Genomic DNA, 27,205 nt, shown 5'->3' with positions numbered 1-27,205 from the left:
CAAAGACTTTTATTATTATTTTTTTAATGTTTATTTATTTTTGAGAGAGAAAGAGACAGAGAGAGAGAGAGAGAGAGAGAGAGAGAGAGAGAGAGAGAGAGAGAGAGAAGGGAGTGTGGGAGGAGCAAAGAGAGAGGGTGACCTAGAATCTGAAGCAGGTTCCAGGCTCTGAGCTGTCAGCACAGAGCCCCACGTGGCACTCGAACTCACCAACGTTAAGATCACGACCCAAGCTGAAGTCAGATGCTTAACCGACTGAGCTACCCGGGTGCCCCACCAAAGACTTTTTTTGATACTGTTGGTTTTCATATACAGTTGACTCTTGACCCTTGAGCAACACGGGTTTGAACTGCGCAGGTCCACTTATATGCAGTTCTTGGATAAATACAGTAAGTGTATTTTTTTCTTATGGTTTTATTAACATTTCCCCCAGCTTCCTTTATTGTAAGAAAACATCATATAACACATACAATATACAAAATATGTCAATAAACTCTTCATGTTATTGGTAAAGCTTTTGATCAACAGTAGGCTACTGGTAGCTAAGTTTTTGGCAAGCTGGATTTTCAACTGCACGGGAGTGGGAGGGAGCCAGGGTAGCTGCTCCTAACCTAGCTGTTCAAAGGTCATCTGTACAAACAGGGGCGTATGTATACTCTGACTTGTGGTTTTCACTTGTCAGTAATTCCTTATTGATAAGTATTTTGAGTGTTTATAGATTTCTGCTATTATAAACACTACAGGAATATGCTTCTACAGGTATCTTTGTGCACTTGTTCAAGGATGTCCACAGGCCAGATTATCAGATAAGGAATCGCTGGTTATCATTAAGTTAAACATTGACTAGGACTGCCCACCACAAAAACAATACCAATTTAAATTTCTGCAAATAACAGTCTGTGTTTCCCTACACCATGCCCAATGCTGTATTATCAATCTTTAAACTTTTTGCCTAAAAGTAAAAAAGGGCATCTTTTTAATCTACATTTTTGATAGCTAATGAGGTCGATCATCCTTTCATGTTTATTAGCCACTTATATTTCATCTTCTATTTATCTCTTCTTTCCCTTTTTCTTTCCTCCTGTTTTATTCTCACTAAGTTGTAGAAGGTCTTAAGTTTTGTTACAGATTTCTTTTCAGGTGCAGTCTTGGTTTTTAAAAATGAACTAACTGAACAATATTTACTCTTTCTGCACCATACAGAGATAGGTTCAAACATACCTGCAAAAACTTTTTCTTACAATGAATAAACTTCCATTAAAATATTTTTACAGTGAATGTTATTTTAAAACATCCAAAAATATAGACATACGAGTCCTCTTCTCTCTCCCCAGTTATTCTATCCTGCCAAGCTTATACTGTTCCTCATAGGAAAAAAGATGTATAGAGAGTAATAAAATATAGGTTTGTAGGCTTCCAGATTTCTTCCTTCAGCATTTATAGACATATGAACAGGCGTTATTTTCATTAGTGATTTTTTTCCCCTCTAGCTTTTAATTTTGAAAGGCTGAAACTACAGAGAAGTTGAAAGAATGTCAGTGGTTACCCACATATCTACATTTTGTGCATTTGCTTGATCTCTTTGACCTACAGACATCATATTGAGTCCTAAATATTTCAGCATGTATACTCTACGAATGTATTTCCATATAACCACAACGTAAGTATCTAAGAAATTTAACAGACACGTCGTTTTTAAAGTTCATATTTAAATTTCCTCAATTGTCCCAATTAAGATCTTTGTAGTTCAAAAAAAAAAATCACTTCCAGGATCCAACAAAAATACACAACTGCATTTATCTCTCAGACTCTTCAGTCTCTTTTAACCTGTAACAGTCCTCTTGTCCCCCCGCCCCCCTCCATCTACCAAATTCTCCAACTACCAAGCCAGTTGTCTTGTAAAATGTCTCACAATCTGGAATTGATTGTTTCTTCATGATTAGATTCAGGTTACATTTTTGGCAAGAATACTACATAGGTGGTGCTGTGCTTATAGAACAGATTTTAATCCTTTATCTATTGCTTATATATAGCCAATATTTTCTTCCAATTCATATTTTAATTTTGTTTGAAAATGATTTTACAAAGTTTTTCCTTCATTGCTTTTAGTCCTGTGCCACATCTCTTCTAAAATTGATACTCTAAAATAAACATGACCCTGTCTCTATATCCTCTATGTTGTTCTTCTAATTCCTTTTTTAATCTTAATAGCTTTAATCAAGAGATTAGAAATATAGTCCTTTTCCTAGGCACTCAATTTGATTTCCTTACAGGCCACTATGCTAATTTTATTAGGCTTCTTTCTAATTAAAGTTAGAGAAAAAAAACCCATTTAATTTTGGACAGCTACTTTATAATCATCAACTAAGTGAAACTGAGGCAAGCATCTCACAGTGGCTATGTGAAGAGTTAACTATATCTGAAGATAAAGGACTTCATTTAGCTACAGCAACCTTTTTTCCTCCCTTTGAGGACAGCGGTATTAATTAGAAGCAATTACTCTGCAAAATGTTCTGGTGGAACGAGTCTGTGTAACTCTGGTGGGTGAATGAGCATTAGTCACTTTGACCAGAAATACAAAAAATAGTCCTTTACTTCAATGTGAGGACTACATGTAAATAACTGTAAGATAATAGTGGGCAAAAAAGCCAGAACTTCAGAATTCATGATTTCATTCAGGCATAGTTAAAAAATGAAGCAATGTACTGTTTAAGGAAACATGTATCCTTAAACCCGAAGGCAGAGCAGGGCACTGACAGGTGTAGGTCTGGCTGACAGGAAAGGAGGTGATGATGCACTCACAACATTCATTTATACCAAAAAACGTACTCTTCTACACCTCTGGTTTAATTGCAAAAAACCAAAACCGTAAGAATAAAGAAGAGCTTCTCTGAATTACGCAATGTCATTGGGTAATTTATATGTAGTAAAAGGACTTGATTTTTTTTTTTTTTTTTTTTTAGTAGCTTACCTTTCCTCAGTATGGTAAACCACTTAATTTTCCCACAAAATACATGACTTAGAAATAAAATTCTTCTCAAGGGGATTTTATTAATGCAACATGGAAAATTTCTTCCTTACAAAGACTGTATCACTAGCATATAAAAACAAAACAGCATGCAGAAAAGATTTACAGCACGACTTTACATTTTGAGAAAAGAGCACTGAGAGGCTTCTAAGTAACATGCAGCACAAGAAAGTGGACTTCAGTGAGCATAGTAACCATTGTTCCTCTTTACTGTTGGGAAAAATCACTCCATTAGAAATCAAGGTGGAAAGAACATTAGATGATGGTCTCAATTTTTCACATTTTACGTGTTATGAACTGAGCCTCCAAAGCAATAACTGTCAACTATTTTCTGAACAAGAAACCCAGGCGTGGGAAGGTTTTGATTCCAAGAAAGATATTGGTAATGTGCACTTTTGATCTTTCAATGGAAAAATTGCACTCAAAAAAAGAAACTTCTAAATATGGAAGTTATTCCAAGACTTTCTTTGGAATGGTGTCCCTAAGTAAAATCATTCTACCACACCACTCACACAAGAAATAGACGGAAGAACTTCTGGATTAGAATGTGGAAAAAAACCAACTTGCCGCATTCCATTAGGACTACTTTCTTTACAACCATGGAGAGGAGGCACAACTCTGCTAACAGTTTAGAGGAGGAATACTTACATGTTTTCTTTCTGTAGCTTTTAGAGATTTGGCAGCATAGTAAAAAAGCTGTGTCCCACACAAAGCTGCCCAATACTTTGTCCATGATGCTACCTGGAAAGACAAACACATGAATACGCTACCACCAGTTTCTCAGTTTCTTCACTTTCTTAGTGCTGATGACCAAGAGCTCCACTGCACTCCAGCCACCTTAGCCTAATAGCCTAACCTTAGAGTCGAATCACTTCTCAAATCGTTATCTCCAACATTCCCGTCACTTTCATGGAACACACTCTACTGCTACTTTCTTATTTATTTACTTATTGAGTAAGTGAGAGAGAGAGAGAGAGAGAGAGAGAGAGAGAGAGAGAGAGAATGCAAGTGGGGAAGGGCAGAGAGGAACAGAGATCCGAAGCGGGCCCCAGGCTGACAGCCTGACAGCAGTGAGCCTGACAAGGGCTTGAACTCATGAACCGTCAGATCATGACCTGAGCCGAAGTCGGATGCTTATAACTGAGCCACCCAGGCTCATTATCTAGCCTTGCCACTGCCTCCCCATCCCGTATCCTCCTTTCCCCCTCTCCATATTTAGCCAGGACCACACGGTCCATCACTATATCCGTTCCCTTCCAAACACTGGCATCTCACCATCCCTCTGTCCCGATATAGCCCTAGCCCTATTTAAATCTAACCATCTGATTACTTGGCACATTACAATAACCGAATATTGCTGGAGAAATCACATAATTGTGCCAACTGATAAAATTATAACCAGCAATCTCAAATAGAAATCAATAGCACTTCACTTTTACCCCATCAAGTCATTATATTCTTTCTCTGGAGACAACGATTTCATTCCTTCTCTTAAAAACTGTAGTACTCCACCCTGTCATGACAGCATCGCACACTTCTCAGAGGAAAAGAGCTGAAGTCTAGTGAGGACTACCTCATCTTCCCAGGCCAATGCCATCTAACCACCTGTTTGTAGACCCACATACTTAGCCTTTCTTCTCGCTACAACAGAATAGTTAATGCTGCTTCTATCAAAGGAGAAACTCCACTCTCTTTTCACACCCTAGCTTCCTACTCTCACTTCCTCAAGAAACCTGCTTTTGTAATTTACTCCCATTCCACTGTTTTTTGATTTCTCCCCCTCTACCGTCATTATACAAATGAGGCTTAACAGCATTCTCATCTTTGAAAATCCCTCCACTGCCCCACTCCCTGCCCCACCAGATAGCAGCCAATTTCTCTGCTCCTGTAACTTCTTGCAAGGTGTCTCTAATTCCTGACTCCACTTCCATCTTGCCCATTTTCTCTTCAACTTACTTTCAGTTAGGCTGCTGCGGTCAAGGTTACTGATCACTGACATTTTATCAAAGCTTCTGTTCTTTTTTTCTTCTTTTTAAGATTTTTAAGTTTATTTATTTATTTTGAGAGAGACAGAGACAGCATAAGTGGGGGAGGGGCAGCAAGAGAGGGACAGAGAATCCCAAGGAGGCTCTGCACCGCCAGCACAGAGCCCTATGTGGGGCTCGAACACACAAAGCCGTGAGATCGTGACCTGAGCCGAAACCAAGAGTCAGATGCTTAACTGACCGAACCACCAAGGCGCCCCCAAAGCCTCTGTTCTTGTCACAACCTCTTAGCAACATCCGACACAGCTGGCCACTCCTTTCTTGAAATACTTTTAACTGCTATGCTTCTCTGATTAACAGTTCCTTCGTTCTCTCTGCTTTTCTTACAGCAGACCTTTACATGCTACAGAGTTCTATCCCTGCCCTGTTTTCTTCATAGATAATCTGTCTCATCCGGTCTCATACTTCAAATACCATCTGTATGCTAACAAGTCCCAAATCTCTATCTCTGGCCACCACCTCTCTGCTGAACTTTTGAACTGTATTCTTTACAGCCAAACTGACATCTCCACTTAAATGCATAAAGTGAACTCAGCCAAGACTGACCAGCCCCTCTTGGAAAAAACTTTCCCCATTTCAATAAACGTCCTCAACATTCATCGAGCTCAGCGCCAAACCCAGACGCCACCTTCACTTCCACGTTCTCTCACACACCGCATCAAACACATCCATCAAGCAACGCTAACTGTTCTGACTTCGCCTCCTCCACCTTCCGTGCCTCAGCCACATGGGTCTTCTTGCCTCCTGAGCTGGAGATCCTCACACGGCTAACCCGCCTTCTTCACTCCCATGACAGCGTGGAAGCCTCGCTGCGCCGATACCTCTCCTCACCCTCTCATCTGCCATCCCATCACCTTATTTCAAGGGCTTACTTTCTATTTGTCCTCATTGGAATGTCATCCCCACAAGGCAGGCACTTGGCCTCATCTTGTTTGCTGATCTATTTCCAGCATCTGGTGCACAATTGTGTAGTAATGTCTCACCCGACACACTACTCCTAGTTTGTGAGCTGGCCTAGTGTAGCTTCCTAACTATATGTGCCTGACGTTTACTGTAACACAGGCAGCAAAATCAGATTGCTTAGATGCAAACCATTTTTATGTTTTAAGAAGCCTTTGTAGCTTCAAAAGTGTTATGTCTGGATACACGTTGAAGTTTTAATTCCAAACTAGATAAATTATACCATTATTTGAGAAAAAAAAAATTCTCTTTCTTTAGTAGTCCAACTACTTGCTGCTGTTGGGGAAGAAGAAGCTTCTAGGTTACGTACAAAGGCTTTGTGCCACTGTTATCATTTTTAAAAAAAATGTAACTATGGTTTGAAGGACATTTAATACCTGGGTTTCATTTCATGAAGGAAAACAAAACTGCATTACAGAAGATTTAAATAAACAAGTTAGGACTGACAAAACAAAATTAGTTGAATTCCATTTTTTAGGGTTGTTACTCTGTTCTTTTCCTAAACTTATTACTAAAATACTTCATAACAGCATATACTTTCAAGTTTCTCTGTGAAATGGTTTTGTGTAAGAACTACATTAGGGGACTGAGGGAACAGGAGCTCCTTGATGTAAACACCCTAAATGAATGATTTAACTGAAGTCTAAATTAAGAAACACAGTGAGGCAAATGTGTATTTCAAATTGTTTCAGTTGAACCATGTATTTGGTTTTATTTCAATTGTCTTCATATTTTTTAGGGCCCTATACATTTGCATATTTTTAGAGGTGTGTTAAAATATAAGATAAGATCTTACTGTGGGCTTTTTGCCTTCTTTTAACAAAGTTTTTCTTCTGAGAACACCTTGAATAGTAACAGCTCCTGGATATAAATGTACTGCCAAATCTTCTGATTCTGCAGAACTGTAACAATGGAATGAAGAAAAGAACATGTAAGAGCTTTTGGGTACAGTAGTTACGAAACAGGTACTTAAATGAAATGTAACTGCTCTTAATGGTAAAACTTTGTTACTGTATTCAGAACAAGAAGACACTAACAATTATAAAGGTTTACTGACATGAAATTTATAAACTGTCACAAAAGTTTAATCAGGAAGTTATTAAAGTCAGCAGATGGTTAAAAACACACTTTATGACATATTTGAACAAGCATAATTTAGAAAGAATAGAGCAATTCACTTTAGTGAAGATTAAATTATGGATTTAAGACTTTTTCTTCTTTTTTTATAATGTTTGTTTATTTATTTTGAGAGAGAGAGAGAGAGAGAGAGAGAGCGAGCAGAGGAGGGGCAGAGGGAGAGAGAATCCCAAGCAGGATCTGCACTCAGTGCAAAGCCCGATACAGGGCTTGAACTCATGAACTTTGAGATCATGACCTGAACAGAAACCACGAGTCAGAGCCACACAGGCACCCCCAAGACTTTTTTCTTCTTACGTGCTACATTGCATCACTGCTGTAAACTTTTTTCCCATTAGAAATTTTAAGTCTTGGTAGGAAAGATGAGGATTCTTTTTGTTAAAAGTATTTAAGCATACAAAACTCTAAATAAAAATAGCAGAAACTCAAAAAAAAGGAGGAAAGGGAAAAGAAAACCCATGCTTAAATTAATTCTAAAGTAGATGAGAGAAGTAATACAGGCAATAACAACATATTTAAAAAACTGGCATACTATGATAAATTTTAATGACATTTAAATGCTGTCAATGTGTAAGTGTTTGGTTATAGCCTTATAGCCTAACAGCTCTCTAAGGAAGGAATAACTACAAAACTCAAGATTTCCTTTTCATATATCTTAAGAAAACCATCACAAAATAATCAAACATTTAAATATCTTTCCCCAATGGACTTAAGGTCCTATATTTAAAACAAGAATAACTTAATCTGTCATTCTCTGGTGATCTGACATGATCTGCAGAATTCCTACAACACAGACAAAAACTGTGCAGTTTGCCAGTTTATCCCTTTATGATTATTTAGGTGTCTTCAAAGTGACTTAAAAACCTAGAGACCACTAGAAATTTCATGTTAGAGCTGTTTATATTCAGGGAGGTATACACAGAGAGATCAGACACCAAATTGATATAAAGTTCACTTTTGAAGTTGGCTATTCTGTTGTAGTATGAGGTGGCTGATTACCCGTTACCATTAGCCTCCAGCCCCCAATCAATCTAACATTCTCATTTCTTTCCGCAGCTAATATGGTGCAGAAAGAGACCTGGTAAAACTACATAAACCACTGAACAAACGGAAGTCAAAACGAACAAATATTTACTGAAATAGACTTGTCTAAATTCTGGACCTGCAGTTTATCTAAAAAATTCTTAACAAAGATAAAATGAATGGAGACTTATTAGCAAAGTAAACGCTATGACAGTAAGTAGCCTTTGAATAATAAGTGGATTTTTATATTGCTCATCCAATAACTAGCAGCATTAGAAAGACCTGTATGGTTACAAGGCTACCAACTTGGAATTATTTTGCAACTAGCTCAGTGGATCGGAAAGAGAAGTCCAAATTTCTCTCTAGATTAAATCTCGGAAAGAAAGTTTTCTTGGGTATTTTTTTAGTTGATAAACCAATTAGCTGAGAAAGAACAGAGATATTGTGAGATTACACCCATTAAGCCAATCACCACCACCAGAGGGGAGTTCTGTGACCCCTGGATGCAGGGGGATTGTACCTGCTGGCCTTCATGTGGCTTCGATAGCCATTTCGTGCCACTCGTGTCACCGGGCCGAGAGAATGGTATAATCTGTTCCTGTTGGATTCCATTATAAATTGTATATATTACATATGCTTTTATTCACACAATCATTGATACCTAGAACAATATAATTTCTTCCTGTAATATAGCTTTCTAAATCCTTTCTAAATCTAAATGTGGTGGCTCCTTTCTTAAGCATGCAGCATAGATTAAAAAAAAAATGTTTTCTTCTATTGATTCTAGATATACTTACAGGTGTTAGTATATACTATACATTTTATATACATTTGCTTTCATAAATCTGCTAAAATAATGAAAGTTATTTATAACCAATACTATCAAAACCTGGAAAATACTTCGAAAACCCTTTTGTTTCTATTCCAGTTCTTCGATTCCAGTTCAAAAATGGTATCTGGATTTATATAAATAATTCATTTTTATTATATGTCCCTATGAAGACACCTAAAAACGATGTGGGCTGTAGACTTAATGTGGCCTAAACATCTTATTTTCCTCTCTATCCTTTACATTAAATCCAAGAAAACTAATAAAGGAGAGGAGCTGGGTAATAAAGGCATTATTTTATTTCTACATCAACTGAAATAAATGATGAAGCCAACAAATGATAAAAATGGTTTGAATTCATATTTATCCAAAATGGCATATAATACTTAACAAAGGAAATAAACACACACGTAGAAACACCAACACGTCTTTGCCTGGGAAAAGCCAAAAGTAGCACTGTTGAGAAATGTTATTTAAAGCAAAAAGCATTACTTTAGCAACTTAGGCAGCAACATACTTGATGTCTCTGTAGTAAATAAGAACACAGAGTGATTTAACATTCAGAGTACTATTTTCAAATCCACTATCTACAAGCAGTATTTTAAACATCCTCGTTCTTTATTTACTTTTTGTTACTCCATGTCTGAATCTTGCTGAGAAGCATTAATTTGCTCTCAAAATGTTCCAAGAGCCACAAATTTAAACTTGGCGCAAAGACAGATTTTTTTTAGCTGAAAATGTCTGCAAAGCAAAACATGTGTCATAAAAGAAATATACTGTTTTGAGATGTGAAGGTAACATCGTTACATACAGTCTTCAGAAGTAACCTGCTGGGACGAGGACGGACAGATTACTGAACACGACACCGTCCTGGTTACTCACTCACTTATAACTCATTCAAACTGACAAACATTTTTTCCATTAATATTTTTTATCCAAAGATTACAGTATACTCTATAACCAACATATGATGCTCTTCCTAGAGGGAAAGAACTAAAATGACTTGTACCGACAGCATGCCAGAGGCAACTCTCATGTTTTTCTCGTTTCACGCAAACCTTACTTAATAAAGAGACTGAATGTAAAAGCTGGAAGAGAAACAGTATGCAAAAACAAGGTAAGATCCCCCCAAAGCAAAGAGTAAGAGTTGATAACACTGACAAGTAGAGTAGAAAGGCTTAAAAGTACTTTGAAATGTTGGGTTTACAAACAGCATGTTAATCACATAATGGAGAGAAATCGTTATGAAGTTTCATCACGAACAAGAATCTAATTTTCCAGTTCCAATACAGTTTAATTTCAAATGTATAGTTAATAAAATTATTTTCTATTAAGAAGTGACTGATAGGGCATTAGGTAACTATTTTCAACTCCATACTCTAAATTCAATCTCAACTACACTCTGCTGCTTAGAAACTTAGGATGTCCAGTTTACATACAAAAGGGGGCAATTATTTTGGCAAGAGTCAAGCATCTTATAAATCCGAAAATGGAAGAACTGAAATGGTCAAAGACAATATAAGAGTCCTAATGGATATTTAGTAAATAAATTATTTGCGCTGTTTTGCTACATTTTTAAGGAGATCTTATACTGGCAGATCAATACAGCATGGGATTTGCTGCGGGAAGAGCACAACTTCCACTACTTAAAGCCCTAAAGAAAGGAGAACGGAGCATGACTTAGAGCATTTCAGCATAAATCTGTGTGCTGTATGTAAACTCTGAGTTGCTGACAATTTAAACTCAAACTCTAAGCTGCTTTACTTATAGTATAATTTAAAATTTACTAAGTCCTTTTGCCCCTGACAAGGTAGCAGAGAATGAAGTAGACCATTCTATTAAATGCCTTGAAACTACTGAAATGAACCAGAATTTAAGGCAATAATTTTACTTCAAACACGTAAGTAGGTAAGGTGAGTATGATTGGTTATTACTGTTTTAAAGGTACTAAAATTCAAATCCACGTGTCAAGGCACCAAATAAACATATATTTATGAGCTAAGACTCAATTCCAGACTTAAATATCAACTTCTAATTTCTGCCACCAGTTGTAAGCTTATAAATAGTCCCTTCCAGATATGTAACAAATTTTATCTGTTAAAATGTTTATGATCTTTTAAGAAAGACCAACTCAGCTCAAAGCAGTTCAAATGGACAATTTTTCTTACCTCTCAAAAGCAGGCCATGAGGTCTCTTCACTTAGTTCAGAACCATCACTACTACCTAAAATCAAAAGTTATTCTAATTTTAAACATCAGAATTAGTTTAAGTTTTGTATTTTAAAAACAAATTTTCTAATTGTACTTATAAAATGATAATCATGTTATCTGTGGGTGAACATCCACAAATTAATTCTTCATTCTTGTGTTACTGCTGCGAGGCTTATTCTGCAATATACTGGAATATAGTTAACAAGACCACCAAAAATAACAAAGAGCATAAAACACTTTTGCAGGTCTACTTATAGCTCAAATGCATTATGTTTATAAACAATTATCTACCATCAGCGAATGTACATAAGCATAAAACTTTTCAAAATTTCAAAATTTTGTCATAATTTAAGACGAATATAATTGTGAAATTCTTAAGAGGTTTGTGATACACTTCCTTCTCTTTGTATTCCTTTAAAAACCCATTATTGCCTTAAGGATAAGAAGCTTAATGAAATTCCTCTCTTTCTTTCTCTCTTTCTCAAAAATAAATAAACATTAAAAAAAAGAAGTCTAATGAAATTCAACTTCTGCCTTTAGAGGCAAGGTAGAAGAGGATGGAATCCCTAAATTAGAAAGAAAAAAATAACAATGGTGCCGTAACAATGTAAAAACCTTCTCTTTGGCCAGAATAGCAGCTAACATACAAAGTTTTAAATTAGCTAAAGAAAAATACTGAGAAGAATAAATCTGGAGAGTCTAAAACAGCTTACAATGATTTAAAAGTTATTTTAAAGATAATTCTGGCTCTCAATAAAATTGATGATTAATGTGTCCCATATGTGTCAAGTTAAACTGTCCATCACACTTTCATACCAGTGTTCCATGACAGACTCAAACTCCAATGCTAAAAGGTATGCATTATATGTGATGGATTGATACCTCGTCTATGTATTTAGAGTGGCCCTAGCTATATACTCTCCTCGGAAGAGCTTAGTTAATAGTCACTGAAATAATTTTCTGGTTGTGTGGGTCAGATGAGAAAATGCCAGTATTCTGTTAGTGGCGGTAGGGTATTCTAGATCATCTTTTGATTTGTAACATTATGTGGCAAAGACTGAAAACTGAATCATAATTAGTATGACTTATTTGTAGAAAATATGTTTTTCTTTTTTTTTTTTTTTTTATTTTTTATTTTTTTTATTTATTTTTGGGACAGAGAGAGACAGAGCATGAACGGGGGAGGGGCAGAGAGAGAAGGAGACACAGAATCGGAAACAGGCTCCAGGCTCTGAGCCATCAGCCCAGAGCCCGACGCGGGGCTCGAACTCACGGACCGCGAGATCGTGACCTGGCTGAAGTCGGACGCTTAACCGACTGCGCCACCCAGGCGCCCCGAAAATATGTTTTTCCAGTCCAGAGTGGATATGCTTCTCTTGGCTAGGCAAGACCACTTCAGGTTATCTAAGATATCTGGACCACAGAGGCCACTGTCCCAAGCACTGGTTAATTTCTCTCCAGTACTTTCTCAAAACCTCTATGGTACAGATTGATATTATATGTTAAAGTTACAGCTAAGGAAAAAACCCTTTTGTAATTATAAATTGTGTGTGTATGTGTGTGTGTAACATCTACCATCTAGGGTTACAGATTTACTTTCTTTCCAGAATATACAGTTTTAAAACAAAAACCTTGCAAGGTACGGTCTATGTCTAACATTCTTAATTTACAAACAAGGATGTAACAATCTTTATTGCTTATCCTCTTAACAGCCTTAGAATTAATAAAAAATAAACACAAAGGCAAAAATTAAAATAGTCTCTTCCTGTTCTAAAAGAAAGGCCTATAAACTGAGATACTAACTGTAACTGAATAAAATAACCAAATAAATAATTGTCCTGTGGTAACAAAAAGAACATCTATAGAAAGTAAAAGCCACAAATAAACTAAAGAATTTTCTTATAAAACTTATGAGGGGGAAAAGTGAAATAATATGTATACTTGAGAGCTGTAATTTAAAAAATTATTATTTTTTCATTTAAGTGGAATGCCAGATTCCATAGTGTAACAAATTTTTAACGGGAAAAAAGTTCTTCCTTTCTCTTTTGCAAAATTATTCTCTGTATTATTTTTCAGATTGAGGTTGATACCTGCATATAGACGACTTACAGTATCAACAAAGAGGTACTTCAGGTGGCTAATCGGTCTTGTATTTTGTGAATTTTGTCACTATTTAATCATTTGCATTTGTCAAAGGGGGAACTTTGGAATTAAAAAACTGAATGGTGTCAGAAAGCTCTAAATCAATTTTGTTTACCAGGTTTGGAACTCTCAAAGGTTAAGGAAGTCAATATGTTTAAGAAAATGAACTCCTTCTTGGATTTCTTTCTATTGACTGTTCATCAATACTAAGATGATCCTATTAACAATTGGCATAGCCCTTGACCAACCTGGTACTTAATCAGAGAGGAAGACATTTTTATCCTTTAAAAAAATAAATCAGTATTTATGAAGATTTTTCTAATTATCAAAGGAAATAAAGCTCATCTAAAAGATTCAGAAAATAAATAAGTTTAGGAAGTAAAAACAAATTCCTCATCTCCCTTTCCAGTATGGTCCTGATTTTCCAGTCCCCTTCACGGTAACTATCTGTATTTCTTCACCTCTCATTTTCCAGGCTACTCCAATCAGGACTCCACCCACATTATTCTATGAAGCAACTCTTATCAAGGTCACCAATGACTTCTATCTTGCCAAATGCACTCATCAATTCCCATTCTTATTTTTTCTTTTTCTTGCATTTGATAGTGATACTTCCTCCTGAAGATACTTGTCTATTGGGCTTTTCTGATCCCACACCCTGATTTTTATTCCTACTTCACTGGTCCCTCCTTCATATTTCCTCTGATGGCCCATCTTTAAAAAAAAAAAAAAAATAATCAGACCTCTAAACATTAGTATGTCTTATTTATTTACACTCTCTCCCTTGGTGAACTCAACCAGTCCCGTGGCCTGAAATACTATAAATATGCTAACTCCTATACTTGTATCTACAGACCTAATCTTACCCACTGAGCTCAAGTCATATATTCAGTTACCTACCTGACAACTCCATGTGGACCAAACATGTCTAAAACAGAATTCCTAATTCCCCAAACCCAGTCTTCCTTCACAAATACTTCACCACCTACAAATGACCGTTCTTCTGGTCTTCTCTACTATGGCAATAGCGCCACTATCTAACTAGCTGCTTAATCCAAAAGACAGGGAGTACACCAACAGTGCCTCTCTTTCCTCATTCCTACAAACTGCATGAAGTAACCAATTCAACCAGTCTACCTTCTTTTCCCACCATTTCTCAAATGCTTCCCCTTTTGGAGTCAAAACCATCAAGCACTTTTAAAAACACCATGAATCATTAACTTCGGAAGCTACTAGTAATATGATCCTATATCTAATTGTTAACTTTGCCTTTATCAATTTTTCTCTAAGTATAATAGGATTAATGACTCTTTTTTTCCAGCTGAGTTTGATTAAAAGTCTCATTGTACATAATTTGGAATCCTCCCAGAGAAGTATTTCTCACCTATTGATATTCCACTAGAAAGAGTAGAACTTTCAGCGTGGCCTCGAGACGGCGCATGGGGCTCCATGACGCTATCATCTAATAGATGTCTTGGCCCTGCATTTGGGAACGTTGCACTCTTAAACTCTGCTGTGTTCATTTTATGAATGAAACTGGAAACAAAGAGAAATATTTTTCATATCTTTTATTACTGTTGGTAGTTCAAAATATAAAAGATACTCTTATATAAAGAGTCAGGACACAGAAGACTTACCTGCTATCCTGACCTGACTTCTGAACTCTCATACTAATGAACACACAGATTTCACCATGAAAGCCTCAAACCAGCAGTTTAGGGAAAATATTTTAGGAAACCAGGCCAGGCCTTTATCTATCTATATAACAGACAATACCTTAATTTCACCTTAAGTCTCAGGTCCATTAAAAAACTGTTTATTTACATTTGCTTTTGGAAAATAACTATTAAATTTTCACAAAAATCATGGCAAAGGTGAACTATGGGCCCCATTTTGAGAAAAGTCTTGTAAAGTTAATGATGTTAAACAAAAAAAAACAGTTTCCTTTTATGTTTAGGAATAAAAGGAGTAATTTTTATAAACCTTAATTTATGGCGACTCATTTTGATTAAGACAAACAATGACTGTCGTGATACGAAGATGATAATTTAAAAGGAAAACGGTATATTGCTTTCCTGATTTTATTTATGATGATGCTCTGTAATATAGTTCATTTATCTCCCCCAAATGTAAAGGCACTGTTGGGAGAAGCTTATTTCCAAATTAAGGAAGAACTAAATGCTTTTAAGCAAACAAGATATTTTACTGAATCAGAAAAAAACTATTGTTATACAAATAAAACTACACAGGACACTATTTTAACTGACCAAATATCCAGAAAATAAATCCAACTAGAAATAATTTAAAAGTCTGAAAAGATAAAGTTAAAGATGCTGACTTATAACCCAAGCTATGGCACTTCCTATGTCCGTGGGGAATCAGGTTCCGAGGGGATGGTGGCGTCTGCGGTAGCAAGGCTCCTTCAGCTGCCACGCTTTTTCTTCCACTTTGTGGAGATGCTCCTACTTCGGGACCTAAGAATTAAATGTGTGTGTGTGTGACAGAGAGAGAGAAAGAGAGAGAGAGAGAGAGAGAGAAATTTTCAAATGGTTTCAAAAGAGTGTTTTCTTTTTAATCCCTTGATAGAAAATTTAAAATGTGGTTTAAATAAAATAATATTGCTAATTCTATTTAAATGACTGAACATTAAAATATATACTTTCTGCTTAAAACACAAAATCCAAAACATATCAAATCTGTTACTTCCTATCTATTTGATTGCATTAAGCAGGCAGTAGAAGCATTTTTCCCCACTTACAGAGGAAGAAGAATTAGAAGAGACAGGCTCAGGATATCACGTTGCACATAAAGCCTGAACTAATCAATCACTCAGCTCTCTGAGTCCTGTAGCTCAGTGCTCATTTCAGTTTACACACTGCTTCTTTCTCTTAGTTTCAGTTTTCTCTTAGAGAAAGAGAGTGTAGGGCAGGGCAGGTCAAGCATTCAAGTTGGAATTTCAACTTGAATATTAACATCGCCAGGCTTATGGGAATTTAAAAAAATAGAACTTGAAAGTACACAGATTTGTGAAATATCACTTTAACAATAAAAACAAAAGCAAATTTAAGAGATTAAACTGCCATGTTTTCCTCTGCTTGTAAGCCTCTCCTAGATATTGTCATGGCTTGTCTCCTTGCTTCCTCCACATCTTATTAGATCAGCCTCCAAATACTTTGAGGGGATGCGGTATTATGAAGCTTAGGGCCAAAGTCTGCATTTGAAATTACAAAAAGGTGCTTATTAATAATTTCTTAAATAATAGCCAATTATCTCCAATTTTTCATTTTTAATTATCTGTGGTATACATATATTATCCCCATTACAATGCGACAAGTAAATTAAGGAACTGTGACTATTTTTTTAGTATTTTCAGGATGTAGCCCAGTATTAAAGTGAAATTTCTAAAAAGTCAAATCACTAAAACTGACCTCCATAATTACTCAAATTAGTAAAATTTTCCACTCAGACCCCAGAAATTCCTAATGTAATCAACCTTCATTGCCTAGGACAGTGTATTCTTAATAATAAAAAGAAGAGATATTCATAAATACTTATCTTTTTTTTATTTATCTATTTTTCTTGATTAGTTGGCTTGTTTGTACACTACTACAAATTCCAAGTAACAACTTTAAAAAAAACTTTTTTTTTAATGTTTATTTATTTTTGAGAGAGAGAGAGAGAGAGAGACAGAGCACTAGCAGGGGAGGGGCAGAGAGAGGGAGACACAGAATCCGAAGCAGGCTCCAGACTCTGAGGTCTCAGCACAGAGCCTGATGCAGGGCTCGAGCCCACAAATCATAAGATCATGACCTGAGCCAAAGTCGGACACGCAACCAACTGAGCCACCCACGCACCCCTCAAGTAACAACTTTTTAAATAAAAAACAAAAAAAAAACCCAAACAAAAAAGTGATATATTTTAATATCAAAAATCAACTTTTGTGTGTATTATAAAATTGCTAAGTATATTTACTTTGAAGCACATTCTTTCTTATTAGGTTATCTGATTTCTTATTCAGTCATCAGAGAAAACTATGCACCAACCTACTAAATCTTCTCTGGAAGCAGCAGAACGTGGTGTGCTGGTCCCTGGTTCTATCTTTAATGAAAGCCTGCATTTTAAAAAGAAACAAAACACATAAAATATTAACATTTGACAAAATAACATCAAGATTATGTATTTGCTCACAAAAAATTAAGCATTTTTATAAAATAATCTCAACTATTTATTTTTCTTCAAGAGCAATCTTCAATAGTAAATTTCCTATCATCTTCATACAAAAGCTGATCTTACGGTTATTCTAGGAAATATTAGGGAGGGGGAAAAACATTAACAAGTTATAATTAAAAACAGAAAAATCTTTCCAAAGTACCCCAATATTGCCAAAGATTTTCGATGAATGACTACAAAGTGCTAGAACTTGAGGTTATATTGATACCTGACACTTCAATTCAGGAATTTTCATGTATGTTACTAAATGTATCATGCAAATACTTCTAGAATCTTTGCTGGATGGGTTAATGGCTTCTCTAGCACTGAAAATTTCCAAAACACCCCAAAAAACCAATTCAACTTCTTAAAAGATCTTCAATAATAAAAAGGTTGTCTGCAAAATTCCTAGTATATCCCTGTCCTAACTCAAAGTTTATTACCTGGTACTTAAGTTTCATTTAGGACAATATATCCAGTTTTGAGTTCCACAGCAATAAGAGATTAGGACTCCTATCCACGGAAACTTTCAGTAAATAGAATAATAAAGCAGTTGTAGAAAATACTTTGGTATAGTCCACAAAGCCTATCATTACTAAATATCTGTCTAAATATTAATATTTTTAAAAAGCATTCTACCCACTGGAGTTGTTTTTTTTAATGAAATTGTAGAATACAAGTGATATTCATCATGATAAATCTATTATAGGTTCTTAGCTGATTTACTTGATTACTTAACAAGGGAATTATATATGATTATATTCTAATTGTTTGACAGCGTAAAATACAGCACTGAACAGATGTACAGTTAATCAGAACTCTCTGCTCTTTTTCTTTTTACACAGCAGTTTAATTATTTGGGCTACAGAGTGTACTGAATTCATTCATTTTTTTTTTTTTTTAACATTTATTTATTTTTGAGACAGAGAGAGACAGAGCATGAACGGGGGAGGGTCAGAGAGAGAGGGAGACACAGAATCTCAAACAGGCTCCAGGCTCTGAGCTGTCAGCACAGAGCCCGACGCGGGGCTCGAGCCCACGGACCGTGAGATCATGACCTGAGCCGAGTCGGACGCTTAACCAACTGAGCCACCCAGGTGCCCCGTGAATTCATTCATTTGATAAACAGTTATTAAACACCTGTTTTGTGTTGGGCACTGTGCTCTTTGCACTGAATGTAAGAGAGACTAAGGGCAGACATGGTGTCCCTGCCCTTCTGAAGCTTACAGTTTAGTAGGTGGGGGACACAGAAGTAAACAAAATAACTACAATTTCTTAATAAAGAACTGCAAAAGAGAGGAAGAGAAAGGAAGCCATGGGTGAATCACATTGCTCTCAGCACTATAAAAAGCATCTTAAAGCACGCAGTGAGGTTAGAGTGTCAGCTGCCTGTGTCATCATCAAAACACCATCCAGTAATAGTGCTGCTAGTTCGCTGAGAATAGATATGTTCAGTATTAAAATGAAGTAACTTTGAAAGATTTTCATGCTGATTAAAAAACACGCATGTGGCAGCTCTTTCTGCCCAAGGTGATAAAATCACTTTTTACACACCAAAACAAATACAACCCAAACAAACAAACAAACAAACAAACAAACCGTGCACATAATTTGTATTATCTATACTGGTTGCCTATATAGATGAAGATGCCAAAAACAGAGGCTTTTGGATAAACAAGGTGTCATTTTTATTTAAATCTCTTTCAACATGAAAACCATTTTTTTCTAATTATTTTAATAGCTCTTATCTTAAAATGCTGTTTTTCAGTACACTGAATTAGTAGGTTCATGCATCAGAACTGCATCTTTAAAAATTATCTTCTTCAGTCTCCCAAATGAGGCCAACAACGCAACACCAAGGGACTTGTTCCCCCAAGCAAAAACAGTTTCCCTCTCTATTCCTTTGGTCAGTCCATCCCCTGGAACACCTTTCTTCACTCTTTATGTGGAGACATCTCCCACTCCCCTGTTAAGATTAAGCCTCAGGTGACAACCGTCTCCTGAAGCTGTTCACGTTTCCTTTTTCCTCATTTTTCCCACTCAAAAGCTGAGTTAGGTCTCCCCCCATGTCTGCATTCCCACAGCACCCTGGGCATATCTCTATTACGGTGATGTCTGACGTGGTTTGTAGTCATCTGTTTTGTGGATGTGTTTTGTATTAGACTGGATTTCTTAAGGGCAAGAATAAGATTTTGTTTTTAGAATCCTAGCAACTAGCATAATAACTCACCTGTGGCAAAAGCTTAGTAAATATTTATTAAAATGAATATAATCGGAAGGCTCTTCTGGTTCTAGCTACTCATGAAAACAAAAATCAGTACAATAGCATCAGCTTTCCTACAAAAATGAAGGTATCTTATGTCAGTTTACAGAGATTTAACACTACTTAGTGGCTTATTGGGCTATTTTATCCTTTTAGCAAAGTAAAAATCAGCTTACATAAACACTTTATTATTTTATTTTCACAGCAGTCAATAACAATTCACCATCCTCTATAACTGCAACAATTTCTTAGGCTTCACCACTACTGAATCGTTTAACTTCTTTTATTTTTTATTTGTATTTTTAAAAAGTTTTTATTTATTTATTTTGAGAGACAGAGAAAGAGAAAACATGAGAGGGTGAGGGGCAGAGAGAGGGAGAGACAGAATCCCAAGCAGGCTCCACGCTGCCAGCGCAGAGCCTGACGGGGGCTCAAACTCATGAACTGTGACATCATGACCGGAGCCGAGATCAAGAGTCGGACGCTTAACCAACTGAGCCACCCAGGTGCCCAAAATAGTTTAACTTCTTTTAAATCTGGTAAGTTTGAGCCAGGTATAGAAATTTTTAATAACTACTTAATCATATTTTGAGTTTTAAGATAATCTTCCATACCTCATTGGACAAAACATGAGTGTTTTATGCTATGTCAGTGACTAGAGCTGACACAGAAGAAATAGTGGTCAATACAATATACAGACCATCGGACTGAAGAAGCTCACAACTTTAGGGCGGGACAACAGATTTATGAAAAAACTCCAGCCTTGAAAAGCGGGTTCAGTGACCTCACATATTTTCAAATGAATTACTATGTACAATCTGTTATAAAATAAAAATTGATACAGAAATATAAAGTGGTAATATTACCAAATGGGGAAACAGATAGCAATAACGGTTTTTAAACATTAGTATAGATATATTTAAATATATAATACCTAGAGCTTAATACATTTAGTCTTTAAAGAAAAGTTATTTCTAGTTATTTTCCAGAATTTTTAGCCTTTTATTGGTACTAAGTCGGCTCTTCAAGAACTGTTGAAACTTATGCAACAAGAAAGTTGATGACCACTGTAAGAAAATTTTTATATAAAGCATTAATATTGAAAAATAACCTAGTCTCTCACCTTGGTAAGTTATAAAGTAAGTATGTGTAAAAAATATTTGTGAAAGACAAAAGGTAATTTGAAAGCTTGGGAATAAGTGGCATAATAAGGCTAAGCAAAAATTTTTTTTATTTGAAATTAACAAAGAAAGTCATAAGAAATATCAGAAGCCCCAAGGGAAATAAATAAGCTCTTTATCCTCCCATCTTTTGAAAAAAAGAAACAAAAAACACTGGCAGTTATGATTACATGCAGCATACCACTGAAAATAAAAAGGGTTAATAATTCAAAGATCCTTCCCACCTTGGGCAGTATTGTGGATGTTAAGGAGAAGGAAACGGACAACGGTATTTCAAAGTGCTTTTTAAAGATCTTTAGTGAAGGACTTGCTACAATAGAGAAAAGGGTAAGTGTGGTGCTGGACACATATCTCTAACCCAGAAGTAAAAAAGTTCAATTATTCTCTCCATCCACAAAAATAACTAAAAACAAATTCAAAGATATGTCAAAAATTACCATTAAAAAAAGGAGTAATTTTCCTATTTGTAGACTGTTTCATTAGTTTTTCAATCTATTAAGAAAGAACTTTCCACAGGCACCTGGGTGGCTCAGTCAATTAAGTGTCCGACTCTTGGTTTCAGCTCAGGTCATGATCTTCTGGTTCCTGAGTTTGAGCCCCGCATCAGGCTCTGTCAATGCGGAGCCTGCGTGGGATTTCCTCTCTCCCTCTTTCCCTCTCTCTCTGCTCCTCCCCTGCTTGCATGCATGCACACGCACTCTCTCTCTAAATAAATAAACTTAAAAAAAAAAAAAAAGATAAATTTCCATAAAGATTCAACGTTTCAATATAGAAAGGAAGAAATCCAAACCACAACTATCAAATATCAAACATCAGCTCTCAACAACTTGAGAAAGGTGAAATACTTTAAAACAAAAGAAGAGACGAGGTATTTGTATACTGGCTCAATCATATCAAGTGATTAAAAAAAAAAAAACATAAGTACTTCTGCTACTGTAAAGACACAACTGGAATAGGCATTTTGTATGATACGATATAAAAGTCAGATGTTTAAATACATGGGGACGAAAGGGTAGAAGACAGGAAAAAGTTAAACAGACCACTTTTGAAGATCCAACCTACTTGTAATTATCATCTTCCACAAACTTCTGTAGTTCTTCTATATACTGAACGGAGTTCAGATATTTTTGGACATGAGGCAACATGGGGATATCTAGGCAAAATGTGATAAAAGATTATCTTATAAAGTATATCTTAACCAGATTTTTAAAAGTTAATCTGAGAAAAATATACTTAAACAAAAATTAAGGCCATGTGGCACCAAAATTTAAATGAACTCTAGAAGGACATTACTGAGGTAGATTTTATTTAATTTTATTTAATGTAAAACTAAAGGCATGCTGTTTATGTAGATTTAAAAAAAAAAAGCAAACATACTCTGGTTTCTCCCCAAACAATTCAATTGACAAAATCCCATGTATTGGATAAATTTCCTCCCTCATATACACTTTCAGGAAGTTTTTCAGGTTTTCTTAAAAGTATACATGCATATAAGTTAGCTTTAAGACAAATCTATTTTAAATAAATCAGATAATTTAAACAGTATGCTCACTGTTCTTTAATATTATAAAAACACATACCACTACGGTATCTTTATTCCCTATCAAACTGAAAGCATCCAGACATTATAAAACATTAAAAAAAAATCTACCCCCTTTTGCTCATCACCTGAGTTTGTGCGAGCTCTTTCTACATGTGTTTCCATAAACTACATCTTGAACAAAAATTGGTTATCTACCCATTATCGAACTCAAGAAAGCTAGTCAATTGTTACTAGGATCAGAGGTCTTAGCTCCTTCCCTAACTGAAAAATATAAGAAATATTTACATAATAGTTGAGGAGTATCAAATGACATGAAGATAATAAAAAATAATTTTATAAATAATGTTAGCACAGTTTCTACAAAGTAGCAGAAGAGCGAAAGATAAAACTTAAAAATTTAAATATGAAATATTTCAATTCCTTTAAGGAATTGAGCAAAATCTCAAACAGGATGCTAAATATTAAAGAGTGAAATGAAACAATCACTATTCTCCTTTATATTAGGATAATGTTTCCTGCTGTGTGAAAAATGGCTAATGAAGGCAAATGGTTGGTTCAGGTAAATGAACCAACAGAATCACAGCATAATGGTGCAGTGGTATTCCCCAAAAACGTACCATATTCACAGGACTGCTGTAAATCAGAAATTATTCGAAGGATGTTATTCATCAAATTTGATCTTTGCTCATTTTCTAAAATGCTGCCAGTTGATGGGTATGCTGAATCAATGTATGTTAAATCTGACAAATAGATACCTGAAACAAAATGAGAGAAATGAGTGTTTTCTTATTGTAGCCTGGAAGAGTAGGACACAATGAAAAAGGGGGAAAAAAAGCTACCTTACAACGGTATTTCAATATACATGCCGTATTTAGGATTTGTTGTTATTTAATATACCACAGCCTTGTTAAAACATGACGACTGAGGCCTAGATTTCCATGGATTTGGGGTCAGATACGTAAATAATATGTGTTTTTTGTAAATGTCCCTTATGATACCATTTCATAGTTTGAGGCTGGAGTCAAAACTGGCACTTTTGGAACCTCGTGGAAAGGAGATGAGCTCTTGAACTGTCCCTGCCTCTGACTAGTTGTACATATGGAGACACTTATTTTAACTTCTGTACGTCGGTTTTTATGTCTATACGACTAGCGCCTATTTTCTAAGGATAGGCTGAAGCAGCTAAGTTAGCCTCGACAGTACGTGGCATGGGGTAGTTACTTAGTATTAGTTCTATATTCCCTTGCCTCAAGTTGATAACTATCACCTGAATATTAAATACTTTGAAAACTGCCTCATCCTGGTAAAAATGTCTTGTTTTGAAGATTAGCAGTTGAATTTCTGAAACAGTGCATAGGACTACAAATTGAAGCTAACTCTTCCCCCAACCCCGACCCCGTTTCTCTGTACCAACAAAAATAACATAACCTCCAAAATAATTTGGTTCTACCAGTTCTGGATATGCAAGGTCACTTATTTAAAAATATTTCCTGAGAGTTTATTATACAAATGTAAAGTGTGTAAGACAACTATACTCAAAGAGAAAAATACCACATTCATGAACTCTCAGAAAAAACACAACCGATGCATCACATGCTGCCTTCCAAATAAGCCCTGTGTTTTTTTCTCACGCCATTTCATTCACCTTGACTGTTTCTGAGACTCATCTCTGTTGTATCCAGGTCAGCGTCAACTGTTCTTTGGTTTTCTCACAGATTCTAAGAAAGGAATTTAGGAACTGTCTAGTCTCGCCCCTCATTTTACAGATGAAGAATCTGAGGGCCACAGATATGTGTCTAATGCCATGTGAACTTTTAGTAATAGAGCTGGAGCTCAGAGTATATACACCTGTACACAAATTTCTCTCCTCCATGTTGTTATAAATTCATACGGTATCTATAATACCATTCACTTGGTAATTTTTATGACTTTACAATCTGTTTGAACTCTCGTGTTTTTATCTTATCTGTTCACAACTATAAACTCAGTTAAGGCAGTTGCTCTATCTTGCACTCTAGGAAAATGAAAATCTTGTGCAGTGTTTTGACACTAGGTGCTTAAAAACAACTAATCTAAAAGGTTGGTGTGGCAATCCTTTTATTCATCCTATTATCATTCCTTTCCATTCAGGAAATCTTAATGGTATTCTTTAAGCTATCTATCATAAATACTTCCTTTTCTTTAGACTCTCACTTTTTTTTTAATGACTTCAAATGAATCTTTAGCTTAGCTTCTTTCCTTTTTCTTCAATCTCAGAGGAATATGAATCTGTTTCTCCTTCCCAGATCTAAACTGTGACTTTGAATGTAATTGCTACTGCTTCTTTTAAAATATTTGCTGTTTTCTCCACTATCATTCACCCCCCCGTCAGCTCCTTTGCTAGAGCCCATGCATACACCTCCACCTCCTCTTCAAGAAAACAAAATCGAGGCAACCCTTCATTCAAATCTGATTCCCTCCTCCGGATAGCACCCTGCCCCTTTCCCTTTAACAAAACCTTTTAAGAGAAACACAGACTAGTCCACTTAACTTATTTTATCCTTCATCTCTTTTTAATGAAATATTTGACACATAGATAAGTTTACACATGACAGACTCTGAAAAGGCAAAAAAGATTACTAGGTGTCTTGCCTCCGGTGTATTCTTCTGGTTTTTTTTTTTTTTTTTAAAGCTATTTCATAACTGTAAGTTGTTGAAACCTGGTAATAATACACATTCTTGTCCATAAAAATGCCAGTTGCTTACATCTAGTAAAATGTAACAGATTCATGTTCTATGGATGTTGAACAGTTTTGTAACTATCTGTAAATTCATTTTAGCATTCTTTAGTGCCTACATGGAATGTGTAGTACTTTGAATTCTCCCTTGAAATGGTTGCAAAATTTTCCTGATTCCCTTATAAATTTAATGATTTAAATAAAACCTTGACATATATTCATTTTGTATCTGTATGAAAATCATGACTTTACCTTTTAAAGAAGTATATTCTAACACATGTAATGTGTTAATAAATACTTGTGAATGACCAGTCAAGTTACGAACTACAGCATCACCAGTACTGTTCCTTCCCTGCGTCATCTCCTTGCCTCCCGTCCAGAGGGAACTACTATTCCAAAACTTAAGATTATTCCTTTTCCCCAAGACATATGTCTGTAACTCTGCACGATATATTATTTACTTTTGCTTATTTCTGAGCTTTAAAAAAATCCTATTTTATGCACATGTGATTAAGTCAAATGGTAACATTGGTAAAGTTTGAACAGGTACACCACAAGTAATTTATAGGTGTCTATTAAAATTTTAAAAAGATAGCCTTCTGTGATGGCTGTATCTCACCATTTTGTTTCCAAGAGTTATTCAGGTTGTTAAATGTAGCTGTAATTCCTTAAATTGAAGAATTTGTAACTATATAACTATATCATAATTTACTTATTCATTTTATTTGACAGACTTTTCAGTTACTTCTCCCCTCTGGTACAGTTACTTCTCCCCGCTGGTACACAAAGAATTTCTCTAGAATACATAGATCTATCATATGCTATAAATATGACATATATATGGTATATTCGTGTTCAACTTTACAAGACGATGCCACATTGTTTTTTAAAGCTGTATCAATTCATACTCCATTGACAGTATGTTTCTACTGATCCATACTTGTGCTAACACTTGATATTACCAGTCTTAATTTCTGCCAATCTTGTGGGTGCTAAATAATATCTCATTGTGTTTTAATTTTCAGTTCTTTGATTAGTTATGAGGTTATGCATTTACATTTCTATGAAATGATTTTTGTCTATTTTTTCCCTCTGGGTTGTCTTTTTCTTATTGATTTCTAAGTTCTTAATATACTGTGGAAACTAAACCATTTGGCAGTTAAATTTTATCTGCTTTTCAACCCGTTATATAATCTGAAATTGAGATCTCGCTGTTGAAACTTATTCAGGGGCGCCTGGGTGGCTCAGTCGGTTAAGTGTCCGACTTCAGCTCAGGTCATGATCTCACAGTCGTGAGTTTGAGCCCCGCATCAGGCGTGGTGCTGACAGCTCAGAGCCTGGAGCCTGCTTCGGATTCTGTGACTCCTTCTCTCTGCCCCTCCACCTCTCACACTCTCTCTCTCTCAAAAATAAACAAACATTAAAAAATAAAAAAAATAAAAAAAAAAAGAAACTTATTCAGAAAAGGTATAAGAGACCTGCTCACTATGAAATCCTTACATGTCTCTCTTGGTCTCCTCCTGCTGCTTATTAGTGTCGCAGCAGGACTTTTATCATTCCCTTTGTTCCTTGGTCTTTACTGGCTTTACTGGCTTGAGCCTTCCTACCTTCCCACACTCCGTCCATTCTCCTTTTTCCTCAAGGTTCTCTAGAAGCTGGTGTTCCCCAGGGTTCTGTCATTAATCTTTCACTCTGCATGTACTTTTCTGGATTATTTTACTTCTGTAGCCTCAGCCATCACCTTTTGCTGATGACTTTCCAAGTCTCTCTTTAGAACTGAACTCCTAACTTTCATTTTCAATTTAAACATGCCGAATTAATTATTATTTGTCCGGCCACACCTGACAATCCCATTTCTTACTTTGGTTAGTGATATTACTTAATGTTAAAGTTAGAAAGTTCAAAACGACTCAAGTAA

The 27,205-nt window shown here is 35.7% G+C and overlaps 1 protein-coding gene across 5 annotated transcripts in view; it reads right to left on the bottom strand.

The window, feature by feature from the left end:
* RALGPS2 (Ral GEF with PH domain and SH3 binding motif 2) overlaps positions 1-27,205 on the bottom strand; it is a 171,203-nt gene that overhangs the window by 19,083 nt on the left and 124,915 nt on the right. For 3 of the 5 annotated variants that reach the window (XM_058701137.1, XM_058701139.1, XM_058701140.1), the window contains 9 exons: positions 23,188-23,325; positions 22,090-22,180; positions 17,418-17,485; positions 15,713-15,848; positions 14,759-14,910; positions 11,191-11,245; positions 8,714-8,791; positions 6,830-6,935; positions 3,677-3,769 (listed from right to left, as the gene is read on the bottom strand). In XM_058701137.1, the coding sequence (XP_058557120.1) occupies positions 3,677-3,769; positions 6,830-6,935; positions 8,714-8,791; positions 11,191-11,245; positions 14,759-14,910; positions 15,713-15,848; positions 17,418-17,485; positions 22,090-22,180; positions 23,188-23,325 (917 nt within the window). Of the gene's footprint in view, positions 1-3,676; positions 3,770-6,829; positions 6,936-8,713; positions 8,792-11,190; positions 11,246-14,758; positions 14,911-15,712; positions 15,849-17,417; positions 17,486-22,089; positions 22,181-23,187; positions 23,326-27,205 lie in introns of those variants that run through there. The other 2 variants (XM_058701141.1, XM_058701142.1) reach the window with 2 other exon arrangements.

The sequence above is a fragment of the Neofelis nebulosa genome, chromosome 15, assembly GCF_028018385.1.
Source record: "Neofelis nebulosa isolate mNeoNeb1 chromosome 15, mNeoNeb1.pri, whole genome shotgun sequence".
Lineage (NCBI taxonomy): Eukaryota > Metazoa > Chordata > Mammalia > Carnivora > Felidae > Neofelis > Neofelis nebulosa.
Note: the sequence above shows the minus strand (reverse complement) of the source record. Positions and strands in the feature narration are given on the sequence as shown.